We start from the raw sequence: 18252 nt of genomic DNA on the forward strand, positions 1-18252 counted from the left end.
CAATTTTCTCCTTTTATTTCTAAAATATTTACCACCTGTAGTGAAATCCAAGTGCAATCCTTGTGCCAACAATGTAACTCTTTCTAGTCTTTAAATTGAATCTATATTGTCATATTCAGTTACAGCTCAATCATTTACTACAGTATGCCATTGCTATGGAATTAGTGTAAACACATAGGATTGACACATTGTAAACATAATCATACTATACTATAAGGCAAAAAAATCAATAAATAATGCCAAACATAAATCTAAAGCTTGGACAGCTTCTAATTTGTTTATAGAAGAAGTCTTATTCCTAATGCCTTTAGATCTTTAGTCTCCAAAAAGCTTGTCCATGTAAACAATATCTGAAATGACAAACTTTTAGCCTGGCGCAAATTAAAGCACATTGTGCATCGTCTCTTAAAGAGTTGTAAACTTGCAGCTTTTGGAAATGCTACACTGTTAACATGAAGCATGACATCATAACATACTTTTTCGAAATACAATACAGACAATCTAGTTGATCTGTTCTTGAATAACTTAAGGTCTCACACATATAAAATCTTGTTTTCATTTACTACGGATCTTCACAGCTTTTTTCTGTTAAAGCAAAGGCAAAACTCTCCAAGCGTTTAGAGAGCATTTAACACTGCTTAGCTTAAAACCGCTTTAAAAGGCGCTGCAAATTTCAATCATATATTTTAAACTCTACGATTCACATTGGATCAGGCAGAATTGTGTTCAAGTCACATTTGGAAAAACAAAACCTAAATCTGCAGCATCCCAGGATGGCACTAATAAGCACAAATATAAGACTCCTTCAGCACTCTGTTATTAGTTAATCGTGGTTTTACGCAGCATTGGTCCACTCATCAGTAAATTCAGCCATAATGTCGTGCAGCCACATGTCTCTTTCCTCTTGTGAAGTGTCCACCAGGTAGACGACAACCTTACGGTCCCACAGCTGTGATGCCCCCTGCTGTGATTCTAGCTGGGCCACCAGAGGCTTCTTCTCAACATGATTCCTGAACACAATGGAGGCCTCTTCAGACCAATGCCTGGACTTCACACCTGAAACAAATACCCCTTAAAGTCTTTAATGTGTCTAAATATTACATCAGAGTTTTCAAACAAAGTAAGAATTACATTGTACCTAGTACATATGACAATAAAGAACTTCAATTAAGAAACTGTTTAGATACAATCTTTTGAGTTTAGGGTCACTTATTCATTTTTTTCCACATATTTGAGTTCTCATCAAAACTAATTATATTAAAATTAAACATCTATTATAAAATTAAACACATATATAATAAAATTATTAAATGAACTACTGTATAATGAAATTATAATAAAATCCAAAAATAAAACGATAACATCCATAACTTACATAAATTAAAAATGATTACATTGTAACATCTTCAAAGTAATCACCCTTTGCCTAGAATTTGAATTCTCTCAAAATTTTATCAGCCAAATTCTTGAGGTCTCACCCCAAGTTGTTTTGCAAACAATCCAGAAGGAATTCCTTTTTATGCTGGGCTCTTATTGGCTGCTTTTTCTTCATTATTCAAAGTCATTTATTTCAAAAACCTTTTATTATATTTTAATTTAAAATGAAAGAAGCTAATATGTTTGCACAATTACATTTTTGTCTACAAAACTTTTAAAAACATTTAAAGACACACCTTTAGATCAAAAGGTCTGAGGTAGAAAGAAATGTACCAGAAACCTAAAATAAAACTCCTTGGATTCCTAATATTGAATAGAATGTATTGCACTTAAATAACGGAACATGTTTTCTTAACTTACTAAATAGGTTTCCTTAATAAAAAAAAGGTTGTCAGTTGACAGTGCCTCGAAAATGAATAGTGCACTGCTTTTAATTAGAACATTTCTGTGTTAAGATTTTTGGAAAAGAACTGGATAGTTGACAAATAAACTGTACACGAGTCCTATGGTGTGACAACAAGAATGTAGAAAACAAACTGTTAATAATAAAAAAATTCTGAGTAATATTTCTATTCTAAAACAGCATAAGATTTATCTTCATTGTTGTTACACCATAGGACACGTGCAGTTTATTTGTGACCTACCCTACATTTCAACAACTAAAAGACCCTTTCTAAGAGAAAATCAAGTGTACCAGCCAGTTGAGCAGTGATGGCCTGAAAGGGGAGTTGGCAGAACTCTTGGATGAGCGGTCTGAGCCGAGTGCATCTCACCAGCTCATGTTTGCCATAGTCCAGCTGATAAACGGACACCATACCATTGTTCAGAACTCCTTTCACCAGAACACGGTACCAGCTGACAAATGACACAGAGGAAAAAGGATCACATGACATCTAGACACAGGTAGAGTAAATATCCTGTTGACTCTTTTGGCCAGAAAAAGTGACCATATGCACCAGACTTCCACACTTACTTGTTGTCCACCTTGGCAGCGCAGATCTGATTCTTCTCCACTTTAAGTGGTTTCTCCTCTGTCTTATTATAATGCAGAATCATCTCCCCCATCAAAACCACTAATTTGTACATATCCTGCCATGGCTGAAGCACAAAGTGAGCAGGGTGGCACGCCACAGAAACAAAAACATCTATATTCTCCCCAACTTCTGGCAACACCAGCGCTGGAGGAAGAGAAAGATGTTTGGTCGGAGAGCCTGGTGGTGTGCCCTGGCTGCCAGGTGGAGATCTCCTTCTGGGTGTGTGTAGAGCTTTATCTACTGTCTGGGTAGAGACAGGGATTGTCAGGGAGGATTTTGAAGGGCCACGACTGCTTAAGAAAACATCCTTCTGGTGGTTCCACAGATCAGAGTCAGCCAGCTGTTGGTTTAAACTGCAGCTTGTGTCCTGGACGTTTTTGTTGGTGAAGAGATAAACATGAGCAAGGCGTTTGTTATCCACCTTGGAGATCTAGAAAAAAATGACAATTTGTTTAGTGTTTGTTCAGGTTTTTTTCAGTTGCAACATCAATGGACTGGTTTAGTTTACTTTTAGGCAGATACGTGCCGGGTGGGGGGCTTTGGGGGCTTGAGCCTAGGCCCTTTTTTATATAAATTAATATATGCGTGTGCTCGTGTGTGTGTTTCTGTTTGCACACAGCTTTCCCTGTCAAACAAATAGAAAATATCAGGTCAGGTCGAGAAATGTTGAGAGTTCCGATGCCTTTCTCCCATCCGCGTCTCCACGCAGCCGCGCATAGCGCGCATGCGCAGCACAGCTGTGTAGCACAACATTGTTTGGCACATCAGGCAGAGCGCAAGTGAACCCCTCCCTCCTCTCCAGTAGCGTTTGTCTTGGTGTGGAGGCGAGTGGTGATGAACAGACTAGCTGTGCCTCGAATTCACAGCTAATTATTCAAAAGACAAAGCACAAATATTGTTTTGCTAACATCCATCACTTATGAGCTAATGAGTTAGATAAGTTTAAAGTCATTGGCATAAGTTACATGCTAACTTAATGGAGAAACGACAGCTGAACACAATCAAATTAATATCAGAACTGCCTCATTGACATGTAAATCATGCGTTAAGTAATTCAAATGTGCTAACTTGCATACATTTGTTAGGCAATGCAGATGAATAGGATAAACAAAATAACTAAAGCATATCACAAGTTATTAGTTAATATGACTTACAACAAGAATCTTTTCCCTTGAAATGTTATGTTTAAATATGCAGATATACAGTACTGTATATTATGCAGCTTGTTTTGGCTGATTTAGCAGAAATCTACAGAAGCAAACAGATGAGGGTATAGTAGGCTTAAAACAAACACCTTAATGTGTAGTTTGGAAATGTCCTTTCCATTAGAGCAAAAGAAGACATGAAAGCAAAACAGACCAACATCTCAAAATTGAACAGTACATTAAGTTTGATGTCAGACTCCTCATCTAATAACTATCCATTTTATATGTTGTGTATGCGCTGATAGATCTAAACAGCCCTTCCTCAAATGTGAAACAAAGTTCTTGTCACCATCAGTGTGTGTGTGTGCGTGGTACAGTAATTATAACAACAATAATAATGTTAATAATAATAATTAGTTAAGCTGCTGTATTTTGTCAATCATTTTTTGCAGTGTGTTTTAATTATTTTTGCAGGTTTTTGTCCTGTAAAATAACAAATTAGCACCAAATGCCTTTTTCAGTTTAATGTGAAGGTCATTGTTGGTGTCCCAATAACACCAAAATAATTAAAACCTTTTATTGGCTTGTGCAAAATAAAAAAATAGCATAGAAAACATAAACATTGTGGCATAGCTTCCTTTGTTGTTGCCTGTTATTGTGATAAAATTATTCGTGATTAAATTTTGTTTAGAAAAAATTAAAACAAATATGAGAAGTGCCCTTTTTTCCACTTGAGCCCCTGCCCCTCAAAATGTCTGTGCACGTCCCTGCTTTTAGGGTCCTGATATATTATACAGGCAAAGTGGTTTGTCTTTTTAAAAACAGTAGTGGTTCATTGGTTCCTGGTTCTTTATTATTCTGCATGTTACATATAACCCTGCAATATTTCCCACTTTTCAAAGGAGGTTTAACTCTGGATTATAAAACTTTGCTCCACGGCAATTGCAGAAGATGTACTGGTGGCACAAAATGCTATGTGCTATGTTTCTGTGATATTAGATTAGCTTAAAGGTTCGGTAAATTCTGTTTACATCTCTTTATTAGAATGATCTTGCTTGTTCCACAAACACCATGCATTGTACTATGTTTTACCGTTTCTGTTTATTTCTGTTTTTTATTTATCATTTCTCCTGTAAAGCCGCTTTGGAACAATTGTGAAAAGTGCTATATAAATCAAATTGTTTTGAATATAGGTTCAAAAAGGTTAAAAATGTAGAAAAATCTAAATCCTTAAATAAATGTGAAAACAACTTTGCTCAAGCCTTTCTTATGTTCCTTATTTCTGACATGTGAGCCAGGTTATGCAGTGTAACTTTGAATGCCAATAACGGTGATTTGAACACAGCGTAAGGGATAGTTCACCCAAAAATAAAAATTATTTCGTAATTTAGTTTTATATATTTAAAAAACAAACGTTGATAACTAAACAATGGCCCCCATTGACTTCCGCTATATGGACACAAAACCACTGAGAAATTTCTTAAATGATCTTATTTCGTATTCCACAGAAGAAAATCATAGAGGTTTTAACAGGTTTTTGACAGTGAATAAATAAAGACAGAATGTTTTCTTTGGTGAACTAATAACATGAGACTGACCCTCATAGTACATTCACTGCAGTGGAGAACTGTGTCCCTCAGCCACTGTACAGCATCAGGAGTCCATGAGCCCACACTCATAGACAGATCTGCCAAACAGCATTTCAGAGCCTGCAGACAGACAAAAACTCACATAATTCTGTACGTTTAGAGGACATTTCTGTTCAGAAGTGGACACTCATCTGCAGCATGTAAGATATAGAGGACATTAAATATTTTTATTACACGGCTCGTTGGAATGCTTGATTCTGATTGGCCAGTCACGACATTTGCAGGTTTGTTATTCCCAGATAACAACCTCTCAAAGCTAATAACACACAGTAACCCAGATGCAGCAAATCATTTTGACAGTTTTTTTGACAAATTAAATATGTCTTTTAATAACATAGATGACATTATATTTACAAATGATTCAACCAAATTGCCTGTTCGTGACATTTGAACCTCGTTTCTTACCTTAAAAACTAAAGAAAACAGCTTTTCACCGCGGAAGGTCTGCATTCGGTAAAAATGAGCTAATAAAATATTTCTAATTCAAATTTTATGTCCAGTTTTTTTCTCATGTGGCAAGTAGCCGTGTAATAAGCGGAATAATGTACAAGCGGCCGGCTGTTATTGCGATAACAACCGGCTGCCTGTACATTACTCCTTATATAAGGACTCGCACAACTCATGCTTGCTGTGTGACATCACAATAATTTCATAAATCAGAGATTCTACGTAGATCCTGGGTAGTCCTCGAAATAATTTGCATAGTGCGCACGCTCTAGTTTTGAGCTACAGGCAGTGAAAATTTTCGATTTTGGTTGAATTTGAGGTTTTCATGAAAATAAGTGCATTAAGCCCTCGTCTAGCAATCCCAATGCTCCAAATAAGCATCTAAAATGATCTTTATTTGTACGTTACATTTTCTGAGAAGTGGACGTTCCCAAATCTTTCCTAATTAAAAAGATGCGGGTCCATCGGATAGCAAAGCACTTGTGCATCTGACGTTTTGCGGTTTGTTAAAAAATATGCAGCAAAGAAAAAATAAAGTGCGGGACATGTTTGATGTCAAAAGTAGGGATGTAACGATTCACTCAGCTCACGATGCGATGCGATTCACGATTCTGATCTCACGATGCGATTCATTCACGATTTACTCACGATTTATTTTGAAAAAATGAGTTGAAACCAATTAGAAATGAACAACGTCCCTTGCATTATTTCTTAAATGCTTCACGTTTCTTTGTATGATAAAATAATGTTTTATTTCAAATAACAAAACTAAACTGCAATTTTATAACAAATTAATAATAGAAAAAGTCTCTTTAATATAAACAAACTAATACTGTCTGTGCTTTTCTTGGATTTTTTTGCATTAAAGAAATATCAGCATCCACGTTTAGGTTTGCAGTGAAAATAGCGGCCCCTGCTGTTCAAAAAATGTATTGCGATTCAGTTCAAGCCTCAACCGATTTGAATCGTCGCTCATTATAACCGATTTTCAACCGGCTCACGGTGAATCGTTACATCCCTAGTCAAAAGACTTGTTAAGAGAGATAAAGTGTGGGACCTGATTGATTTTAAAAGAGTTATTAAGAGTGATTTGTTATGAAAACGATCTTCCTCGCGCTGAAGGACACATCCGAAGAGTGCGCACAAAGCTCTCAGACAGTGTGTGATCCCGATATACACGTATACACAGAAATACAGTATTTAAAAACACTTGTTTCTGCAAGATTTCATGCAGACACAATCTGTTATATATTAAGTGAATGTTTGGTTAACTGTTGGGGGAAAATATCTGATGCTGAACATTATATTACATCCGTGCATTACAGTAGATCTTAAAGATGTTGGTCTCAATGTCAAACGATAAAAAAAGTTAAGCATATACATTTTCATATAGATTTTGGTTTTGACTTTGCGTGTGCCAAATCTATTGGAATTACCAGTGAATTTAAGGTATGGTTGCAGTGATTTTGTTTTTGGAACTTTTGACTTTGCTGACTCTATCGACTTTAAACAGGTACTGTGCTGTGCATGGGAAGAATGGCAGTGAAAAAAACACAATTCTATGCATATACTCAGAATAATGAAAACTGCATGTAAATGGGAGTGAAGAGATTTGCTCATGTCATGTAAACACTGTTAAGTCCTTATATTAAGAAATCCTTCATAATCATTTTAATGATGCACATCACGTAAACATTGATGCACAATTCAGCAGTCAGTCGTGGCATCTGTGTATGTCTGTGTGTGAACTCAACAAACAACATGACACATGAATTTTTGAAAAGATCTTTTTTAAATTAGGCACAGGTGTTCACCATTAGATACTTTAAAAAAGTTTAAAAAATCTAGGGCCTGCACTGTTTCCCAACCCACCCACCTTACAATACAGACCCTACTTCTAACTCTTAGTGAGACCATGGGGTGAACTGAAGAACACCTGCCCGCCCTTTATTTCAGGGGACTATTCTAGAAGTAACACTAAAAAAATCCGAAAAAGTAGGGCATAATATACTGTATTAATATGAAGGAATTTTCCATATTCATTTTTACAGTTGTTTTACCTGTATTTTAAATTTTGCACTGCATTAAATTACATTTTAGCATTAACGGAAATGTCCGTAAAATAAAGGAAAATGAACTGGTAATTTTCTACGGGATTTTTTTTACAGTGAAGACTATATCTGTCATGATTCTGCCTCATCATGTCATGTCTTTCTTGGTCTAGTGGCAGGATCATGGACAGAGCCTCATGTTTTGTGTGGAGAGAGACATGTTATTGTTGGGTTTGACATAACATGCGCTCTCTCCGGTCTCTTTGACCCCGCCCCTCTCGTTTCCTCGTTTAGCTTTCCATCAGTGTTTCATTCCCGACACCTGTCCCTTGTTAATTATCCTTTGTTAGTCTCCCTATATAATGCCCTTGTGTTTGCTGTCCTGTGCTGGTTTGTTTTGTTTGATATCTTCCCCGATGACCTTGTCTGTCTAGTTCCTGCCCAGTCCCTGAAAGTAAGCCTTGTTTGTGTTAGTTTTTAGTTCTTGTTTTGCCCCCTTGCGGGAAGTGTTTGTTTTGCTGTTTTATGCTACCCTTGGTTCTTTGTTTAGTTTCATGTTTGCCCCCTAGTGGGTTTTTGATTTATTAATAAAGTACTTTTTTAAACTTTAACTGTCTGCGTCTGGGTTCTGCACAAACCGTGACAATATCTAAGAATCAAGAAGACTATATCTAAATATACTAAACTAGAGCAAGTAGCCAACAGTTCAGCCCAAAGCACAGCACCAGAGTTAGAAAAACAAAAGTATCTAATGGTGAACACCGGATCAGGTGACTAATCTAAATGAATGTGTAAACTATTCGCTTTGAAAATGTTATCAGAGATAAAAAGATCTTTAATTTAGGTGCTAAGTGTTCGCCATTAGATACTTTAAACGGATGTCTCCCAACCCACCCACCTTACAGTACAGGCCCTGCTTCAAACTCTTAGTGAGACCAAGGGGTGAACTGAAGACCACCTTCTAGGGCACTATTCTAGAATCAAGACTATATCTAAATATCCTAAATAGAGCAGCCAACAGTTCTGCCCAAAGTGCTGCACCAAAGTTAGGAAATAAAATAATCTAATGGCGAACACTGGATCAGGTGACAGATCTAAATCAAATTTTATCGAACAAATTGCGTTATCATTTAAGATATTGTTAGTGAGTGATTCAATTTTTTTTGTAAATATCTTGTCATTTAAAACCACGTAATTGTTTTAAATCTTATTCGTATCTTGATTCATTACATATCTGACATTATCTCAAGATAACAAATCAAGAAGAATATATAAGAATACGATGTGCTTGTTACACACAAAGTTTATTGTATAGATAAACATATACAGTTACCACACAAGCAAGCGAGTGTAATTATATTATTTTATTCTTAAGACCAAAATTAAGATGTTCTTAAGAAAATATTTGAGAACGTTTTAAGAAATGTTTGAGAATCGCACTTACGAACATTCTTACGAATTTCCTATAATTTATCTTAAAGTCCCAGCGAAATTAAAAATGACAATTCTTATTTTTTCATGAAATATTGCAGCGTTTATAGTAAATAGCTTATGAATGTGGGTTATTTTCTTTTTAAAATTCATGTACCCTCATAATCGTCAGTTAAAATCTGAAAATGCACTTCCCCCCTGAAATGACTTTGTCACATTAGTGGTGGGTCGTTCATGAACGATTCCTTCTTTTTGAACGCATCTTTAACATGACTCGGGAGTAACGAGTTGTCTCAGAGAGTAATTCGTTTATTTTGTGTTGACCACGCATGTGCAACATTGTACCAGAAACAGAAATGATTAGTTCTTCTCCCAAGTCATCGGGTCCGAGCCCTTTCGTTCTATTTGTCAAATGGTAGCTCCGCAGGCAAACCTAAGTATATGCAGCATGTACCGGAGTCTTCGGGTCCAAGTCTTTAATGTTACGTGACCGCTTCCCGGATCATCAGTCAGTGATGCATGTTACGTGTTATATGTTGTATTATTAGGACATGTTATAAAATGATCAAAAGTGTGCAATAAACATCTTCTCAAAATTTACCGTTCTGTTCTTTTTTCTGTCAGTATATTAATAAATGTTTCTTGTGGATTTCTGCGTGTGTTTTTAATTTATCTTCATAAATAACTCTTTTGCATAAGAACTGTGCTGGCAAAATGTAAACAATAAGCAACACTAGTACAGTCAGTGTTTATGTCTAATGCATATATTACACAAGTGACCTCTTATTAAATAAGTGCAGATTTACATGATATCATTAGCTCATTATTATATACTTTGCTAACTGCATGAGACTTTTTAGTTAAAAAAAACAACATGTAAACCTTCGTTGCATACCTGAGTGACTCAAAATTGTTAATGAATTATAAATACATAACACTACAGAAATACATCAAAAGCAAGAGTAAAAACTAACTACATGAATATTTGTAAGGGAAGTCAGGAAATAAGTTATTTTTGTATGTAATACATTATACACGCATCTGTTATATCATGTGACAAAAGAACGAACGACTCGGACCGTGGACTCATTTGTTTTCTGTAAATGCACCCATATGGGCAAAATAACAAATGACTCTGAAATGAAGTCTCTAGAGTTGAGCTATAATCGTTTCTCACAACTTGTCCCTAACTGCAATTTAAGTTAATTCTTATTATAAATCTGATCAAAACTAGCATAAATAAACGTTATGGAGTATTGACTGTTAACATGCAACATTAAAGGCAGGGTGGGTGTTCCTGTCCAGAAACATTTTTTGTCATGTTGGCTGGAAATCTCTTTACATCCTGATAGCAATCAAGAAGTATAGTGGTCAAATAATATTTTTATAATTATATATCATCTGTGAAAGGCGTAGGACCAAAAAACAATCGCCCAATCAAAACGTTCTGGCCGAACGCTGTGACTGGTCATGTGTACATTTTTAGCCAACGTATTTTGTGTCAATGTAGGGAGAATGGTTGACAATCAGCAACAATCAACTTTCCTACGCAATCGACGATAAGTAAATCTACAAAGCTAAAGTCAGTTTTTGAAAAAGCAGTGACGAAAAAAAGTCTGGATCATGAAAGAGGAAAAACTCGAATTAACATCGGTTCAGTGAAAATCGCAAGTTACACCCACTAATTTTCTCCTTTGAAATTCCTTTTCACTGGGAAAGGCTCTCACTAAATCCTTGGTGTTTCGAGTCAGATCCGTGGGCGTGGCTTGTTGATTTTGACTAAATCCTTGGTGTTTCAAGTCTTACGAAACCTTTATCATAACCTAACTTTAACCATCTAAACTACCTATGATTGTTAAACTTGCCAAAAAACACGGTTGCGTAAACGTGAGTCTCAGTGGTGTGCCGTGGACTTACAGTAAAAATTTGATGGAAGATTCTTAGCAATGTAATATATAACAAGTGCATTTATTCTGGGACACAAAATTATTCTACAATATTTACTTAAATAAAAATAAAGTACTTGGTTTTTGGTTTTCATGAATATTATATAATTGTTACAAATATATTTGTCTTTTTTAGCATTTCTTAATGGCAGTTTTTGTTGCTTTTAACTTTTCAGCTAACCAAAACCCAATCAGATTTTAACTATTTGCTTCTCATGGTGAGGCTAACACAAGACAGGTAAACTGATGCATGCCATTTTATTTATTTTGGCTAAACAGACTCACGCCAAAACCACCATGCTGTTTGACACAAGACTGTGGAAAAAGCAATGCCAAGACTAAGCCAGAAGAGCCGATCTTAATACAGTTTCGGCCCAGAATTTGTTGCTATCTGGGGTGTAGCTCTGTCAATTTTTTGTTAGTTTCCAACAATTCATACATAATTTTGAGGGTATTAATAGAGTCATACACTATAAAATAGTGCTTTTATTAGTACACTTAACGCCTTTAGAAACGTTTCTGAAAGAAATAGTTTGAAAGCACATTAGTGGAATTAAAATGATTCAAGATTATTGTTTTTTATTTATCACCATGAAACATGGTGATAAATTTATCACCATGAAACTCTTCTTTTCCCCTGACTGATTACAGCTTCCCTCATTAACATATCTGTGTTGTGATTAGCTGTTTTCTGACCTGAGGTGGGATGGAGATGAGGTCACGCAGCAGAGGAGGAGGGATCTCTCTCAACTCAATGACTTCAACCGATGCCTGGACACCCACATCCACAAACAGGATGTCCAGCACTCGGCTGCCATGCAGGTTTGTTATCTATAAAAAAGCGAACATATATAGATGTTGTTATTTTCTAAATTACTGTTTAAATGAATGTTGGCATTATCTTATGAGCTTTTAAACCTGTTAAAACACATAATTGCAAGATGGAAAAATAATTTTAGGAAAGCTTACTGTATAAAGCAGCATTTTAAGGGTGTTAGTAATTTAAGGTTAGTAGTTAGGAAGCAACCCTTACATTTCAGTTTTATAGGTCCTTTTATTATAACCCATGTTACCTGTTTTTGTTCTTCAATACTTTTTTGTTCATTTACATTTATGCATTTGGCAGACACTTTTAACCGAAGCTACTTACATTGCATTATACTATACATATGTTTTTTTTTTTAAGTATGTGCAATCCCTGGGATCGAACCCATGACCTAACGCCATGCTCTTACCACTGAGCCACAAGCTACTGTATATTCATATATTCACCTTGTCCAAAACTTTTTTTCTTGCCGTTTTAACCAATAACGTTTTAGCCAAATAAAGTCACACATAAATTAGTTTTTGCCTTACGAGCATTGCCAACTCCAACATGACGTGAATACAGCATTATTAGCCCAGCCCCTTCAGCGTTTATGAAATATTCAGGGTAATCAGATTATGCTTTTAGCTACCAACATGACTGTATTACATTCTGCTCCACGTAACACAGTTTAACGTATTTAAATACATTCAACAAAACATGTCTACGGATTTCTACTTACAAAGCAACAACAGGTTTTCAAATTAGTCGGAAGATTCAGGGCAAATACTGCTCCCAGTTACATGGAATGTAGATCCTGTTTCAGATCCTGTTTATCAAATAACTCGTTTCTTTTACTCACTCGGCTGTTAACAAAACACACTCACCTCCACCCGAGACCATTTGCCTTTATAACGAGCCAGACAGCTTTTACCACAAAAAGGGCGAGAAACCAGCGACTCTGATGTCACCTTTTAAAAAAAATATATATGAGCTTTTCTTGTCTGCCCTACAATGGACATCACACTTTTCACACTAAAGTAAATATTAAGTAATTACTATATAAAACACCTATAATACATGTTATTTCTATTTTAGGCAACTGTATTACACAATCTGTGCCAGCAGGTCTCTGTTTAGGGATTATGTTTTGCACTTGACGCCTGCTAATCTGAATAAACCCCTAATCCCAATCTGTCCATTTCAACCTCCTCATTTATTCTAAAGGCTTGCAATCGCAATACATATGAAGAAAAGATTCTGAATGATGCAACATGTGATACCTGGGAATGAAAATAGTTTTCGGTTTTCTCTAGAATATCATTGAGTTTAGCCAGACCTCTGGAAGGCACCTGGCAGTAAATCGTCCCATCTGAGCAAACACTGGTCACATTGACATGCATATAAGAATTGTTGACCTATGACAGACAACACAAACAAAAATTCACTAATTAATTTTAAATAGCATAAAGATCTTATCGTAACATCAAACACTTCAACTATGTTTACCTTTAGCGGGCTCTCTAATGATTTGTCTTGCAGAGCTTTCAAACAAGCAGCATTGATGTTGATATCATCATCCTGTGATGTGTCATACAGGACCACTAAAGGCACTTCCTCCCGCTCCAAGATCTCAGCCAACAGAATCTTGCCACTGGCCACAGACTCAAACCTCTTCAGCACTGCTGGCTCCCGGCTAAAAGACCCCAGGCCTAAAACAGAAACAACATGTTAAGAACATTGCATTTTACATTAAATGCAAAACTATTTGGATATTTCTGGTGCAAGTACACCATATTTATAATTCAATGGAAAACTCACCCGCTAGTTTACATTTGGTGGCTTGGAAAGGCAATCTCAAAAATTTCTCATGTAAATCGAGTAGTTTGCTCCTGCTGATGTCTTCAGAAAAGCCATGATCCACATAGTAAACCTGTTACAACATCATATACACAATCTGTAATAATTAATACTAAACAGACTACTAAGAAGACAGGGTATCATATAATCCACTGTGACCTCGTAACGTACCTTGACTTTGTCGGGCATGACCTCACACACTTGTGCTCTGAGGATCTCGTCCTCTTCTTCAGCACGTACAGCGGTCAGCTGACCTGGGGAGGGTGAGGTTAGAACTATCTTGGTGTTGTCCTGCCTATAGAACTCTCTCATTTCATCTTCCAACTTCTCCTGGGCCTTGGAATAATTTTCACCTATATATCTGCAAATAAACGCACATTTCATGTCAATGGTGGAATAGCACAATGGTAACCAGCTTGGGAATTTTCCCCTTTGATTTGAAATTTAATTTTAATTGAACACTTTTTAGAGCAAAAAAAGTATTTGCCAACGTTATACTGATGATGCAATTTAAACCCTTCGAAGTAATTTACTTTTAGTGAACAAAAAGTATTAAAAAAACATATATAGTATCTGATGTTGAACCAATATTTAAATGTATATTAAAGATTCATACTTGTTTTTAGTCTCAGAACCCTCAAAGTTTTAAAGGGGGGATGCAACGGTGATTCATGCATTCTGACTTATTTACAATGTTAAACGTGCTCTCTTCTCATGCTTGACATGGTCAACTTGTCAAAAAACGAGTTGGACGTATGAGTGAGGTAGTTATTCTTTGCTCGATACACTTGCCCAGCGTTCGTATAGGTTTCTGAAAGATTTTTTCGAACATGAAAATCCGTTTAGTAACAAATTCTCTTAGTCCCTTATTGGGCAATTCTCGGCAAAGCGAAAAAAGAAATAGCCCACCCACGCGTCAACCGACGAGCAAGACCTGCTTACCACTCACCAGATTGGCTGCGCTGTGGGCCTGCAGCTGCAGCTCGTTACTCTAGCGAAAGTGAGAGTTGTGTGTTTGTTTGTTCATGGCATTTCAGTGATGGGTGTTATATAAAAAATGGATATAACGCTAGATTTGGAGATTGTTTGAAACTGATAGATGGCGTGGCCCCAGCGCTAAAACATGACGGACATGAACCGCACGCGGTAAGTGAAACCGAGTCATGTCTGTGTTTTGTTGGCAATGGGTGCGCACATGCCTTAGTTCCACCCCCCCATCCCCTCGCACACGTCGTATGTTTTCATAAATAATCGTACAGCTGTATCGGTCTTTTATAAATGTGATCAAACTAAAGACTCTATGGATATTTGAAGAGTGCGATACTATTCTGTAAGGACTCAAGATTAACATGAGATATGCAGAAACTGTCTGAGTTATGGCCACTTTAAGTTATTTTCAATGCATCATGGGAATGGGCAGTCACCGTTGAGCTATTTTGCCACAATCTACAAATCCATGGCAATTGTGACATCTGGGGCTCTTACTTAATGATTGTGGGTAATGTAAATCTGAATTCAACAATTACACTTAAAGAAATTACAATCGGTACAATCACCTAACAATCTCTGAGCTCATGTTGTCTTTAAAAGTTAATAAGCAATAAAATTACCAAATGTATTATTAAATGAATAAACATAATTTTAAATATAAATCTTAATAGAAAAAATATTTTTCATTATGATCAAATTAATTTGATATTCACTTTTAGAGCCCCACTACTCAGCTGAAAAAAAAACAATAGAATCCCTATAGAAACCATCACAGAAATTCCAACGTTTCCATTAAAATACCATTATGAACGATTCGCTTTTTCCATTGAAACCATTACAAAATTCATTTTTGTAGTGTGTTTTGGGCGTTATTCCATTAGGGTTAATCTGCCAGATAACACCCCACCATAGAATCCATCACATACCAGTCGACACCATTATAGTTTAATTTAAAACTAATACAATTCCCATTATAACCATTAAATCCATTGCATTTATTCTATTGTGTTTTTGGCAAGGTTCTATTGTTTGTACAGGAATGTCAAATGGTTAATGACCTAAAAGTCACCTGTTTTTTTTCTATATAAAGACAATATGTATAGCCTGATCCCTCATGAAATGAAGGACGGTGATTTTGAGTCATACCTCAGAATGACACTGTTAGTGTCGGCTGCCTCCACCACCAGAACAGATGGATATTCCTCTCTAGGGATAATAAGAGGAGGCACCGTCTGAATGCTTAAACGCCTCTCTGCCGTTTCTGTTGTCTGTGAGTCAGCTGATCCTGATTGGTTATGGTGCTCATCCTCCACCACTTTAGCATACAGAATCGCTCTTTTGGGGTTGTCCGGTACAGGGTAGTCAATCGTACATATATCTGAAAGCAGAGTGAGGTTGTCCAGCACAAACTCCGGAAGCTTGGATTTATACGTGTCCTGGTAGAGTTTAGGCAGAGCGTGGGCCCACAGACCACTGCTGTATTTTAAGATTAGCTCTCCAAGTCTCTGTTTGAGGTCTGGAGGTAGAGCTTCAGAGGTTGCAGGAGATCTTGGCTGGGAGATGGGAGATGGTTTTTGAGTCTGAGGTTTTTTCTGATGGGTTGGTGATGTGACTTGTGTGGGGGGTGTAGCAGCGCTGGCTGTGGTGGGACTCTGGCTAATTCCTTTAGCAGGATACAGAAGCAACTCTTGTGGTTTGCTGCTGCAGGGTTTTTCAATCTTTGAAGCAAAGAAAACAAGCAAACATTGGATACAAATCAAAAGTAGTAAGAAATATTGAAGAAGAGAAATAAAAATAAATGTATTTTTATAAAGACAAATGAATGAGTCTATTTTGGTGCAGTTTAGGTTATTTGCATTATGACACTAATTTTATGTCAATTAACCAATGAACATATATCATAATTCATATCACTGTAATGCAAAAGAAATTTATAATACTAATTTTATTTAAATTGGAAAATTTGGAAGATTTGTTTTCCTTCTTTAGTCGTAACATATACATTTTAATGTATTACAATGTAATGTAGTCCAATAAGAATGACTTTTTAAAATATTGTGAATTACAAAAATTGACAATATCATCTAATGAAAAAAATGATTTTATTAAAATAAATTATTATAAAAACTCTTAATTCATATGTGATTCTGCAATGGAAAGTATCCCAATGAAAAAAAATGTTTGCTCTAATAGTAATATAGTATGTTTTTGTCTTACAGTTATTATAATCTAATAAGAAACTTTTTAGAATAATGTGATTACACAATGGCTCAATGTACACAGATTGCCTATTATTGTCCCATAATAACATAAGCCAGTACAAAATCTTACAGTACAGATGTGAGTCCAGTTTTCGAGATCCTTCAGGGCTTCAATGGGTAGATCTTTTTTATAAAGCTCTCGGTATAGCTGTGGCAGCTTAGATACCCAGAGGCCATTGCAGTGCTTGTTAAGAACCTCTTTAAGACGGGACTGCTCCAGTTTGGGACTGTAAGGTGCAGAATGAGGCAGTTTGGATTTTGCTGGAGTTGCGCTTTCAATCAGGTTAGAAGGGGCTGAAAATACAACAGAAACATTGCTGCTTATACTCATTCTGCATAGATACAATGTACACGTCACAAGTAGATGTTTGGTTTTTTTTATTTGAAAAGCTAAGTTTGGCAGAAACAGTTCAAATGCTGAATGAATTTTCAATGTGACCCATTTAATAAAGACTCTGTTTAGAACAACGTGATGCCTGCACATATTACAGCTCATAGCAACAGAATTGAGGGCCTGTCAGGCTGAGAGATCCTTCTGTGTAACAGCAGGAGCTTTCTGTCCACTTGAGGCAGAAGATGACTGTTCTCCTTTCATCATTTAATGAACATCCTATCCTTGGAATGTTTCCTTGGACAGGAAGTTAAGTTGCTATGGACTCCAGGATAGCTGTAACCTTTAAAGAATGGTTTGCCCGTCTGCATATTTAACCAATTTACGACTTTTAAACTCAAGGCATGCTCACCATTGCTCTGCTGTGGGTTTCTGGAGAGGTGGGCATGAACTTCTTTCTGGAATCTGGAGGGAAGGGTCATCCTTTTGTCTGATCTAGAAAACATAAAAAATGGATTAGACAACGACATACTTTCTAGACCAGCTAATATAATACGGCTTACTAATGTCAACAGTTTTGCATATTTTATATTCTGATATGTTCATAATTCATATTTAATATATTGTGTATAATCAATTACAGCCTAAAAATGCTGTGTGTGACAGCAATGCATGCAGACACACCAATCTTTACAGACATCACTTATCCTAGTCAATAAATATTACAGACATACTCAGTAACTGTTACTTTATGTCCTGAAAACCAATCCCATCTGAACTGGGAGTAGATGTAAAATAGTAAAGTTTTTTTTTTTTATTGATTGTTGTTTTCGACTAGTCGTGCCATTGCTATAATCCCTCTGCT

General features: G+C 36.3%; 1 protein-coding gene across 3 annotated transcripts in view; it reads right to left on the reverse strand.

The window, feature by feature from the left end:
- tdrd7b (tudor domain containing 7 b) overlaps positions 1–18252 on the reverse strand; it is a 24310-nt gene continuing 6058 nt past the window's right edge. For 2 of the 3 annotated variants that reach the window (XM_057336995.1, XM_057337011.1), the window contains 13 exons: positions 17800–17882; positions 17127–17350; positions 15942–16513; positions 13977–14166; positions 13767–13878; positions 13455–13657; positions 13229–13363; positions 12833–12916; positions 11837–11971; positions 5215–5325; positions 2411–2901; positions 2132–2292; positions 1–1056 (listed from right to left, as the gene is read on the reverse strand). In XM_057336995.1, coding sequence (XP_057192978.1) covers positions 836–1056; positions 2132–2292; positions 2411–2901; positions 5215–5325; positions 11837–11971; positions 12833–12916; positions 13229–13363; positions 13455–13657; positions 13767–13878; positions 13977–14166; positions 15942–16513; positions 17127–17350; positions 17800–17882 — 2722 coding nt within the window. In that variant the 3' untranslated portion in view covers positions 1–835. The remainder of the gene's footprint in view (positions 1057–2131; positions 2293–2410; positions 2902–5214; positions 5326–11836; positions 11972–12832; positions 12917–13228; positions 13364–13454; positions 13658–13766; positions 13879–13976; positions 14167–15941; positions 16514–17126; positions 17351–17799; positions 17883–18252) is intronic. The other variant, XM_057337005.1, reaches the window with a different exon arrangement.

The sequence above is a fragment of the Triplophysa rosa genome, linkage group LG1, assembly GCF_024868665.1.
Source record: "Triplophysa rosa linkage group LG1, Trosa_1v2, whole genome shotgun sequence".
In the NCBI taxonomy this organism is placed as follows: domain Eukaryota; kingdom Metazoa; phylum Chordata; class Actinopteri; order Cypriniformes; family Nemacheilidae; genus Triplophysa; species Triplophysa rosa.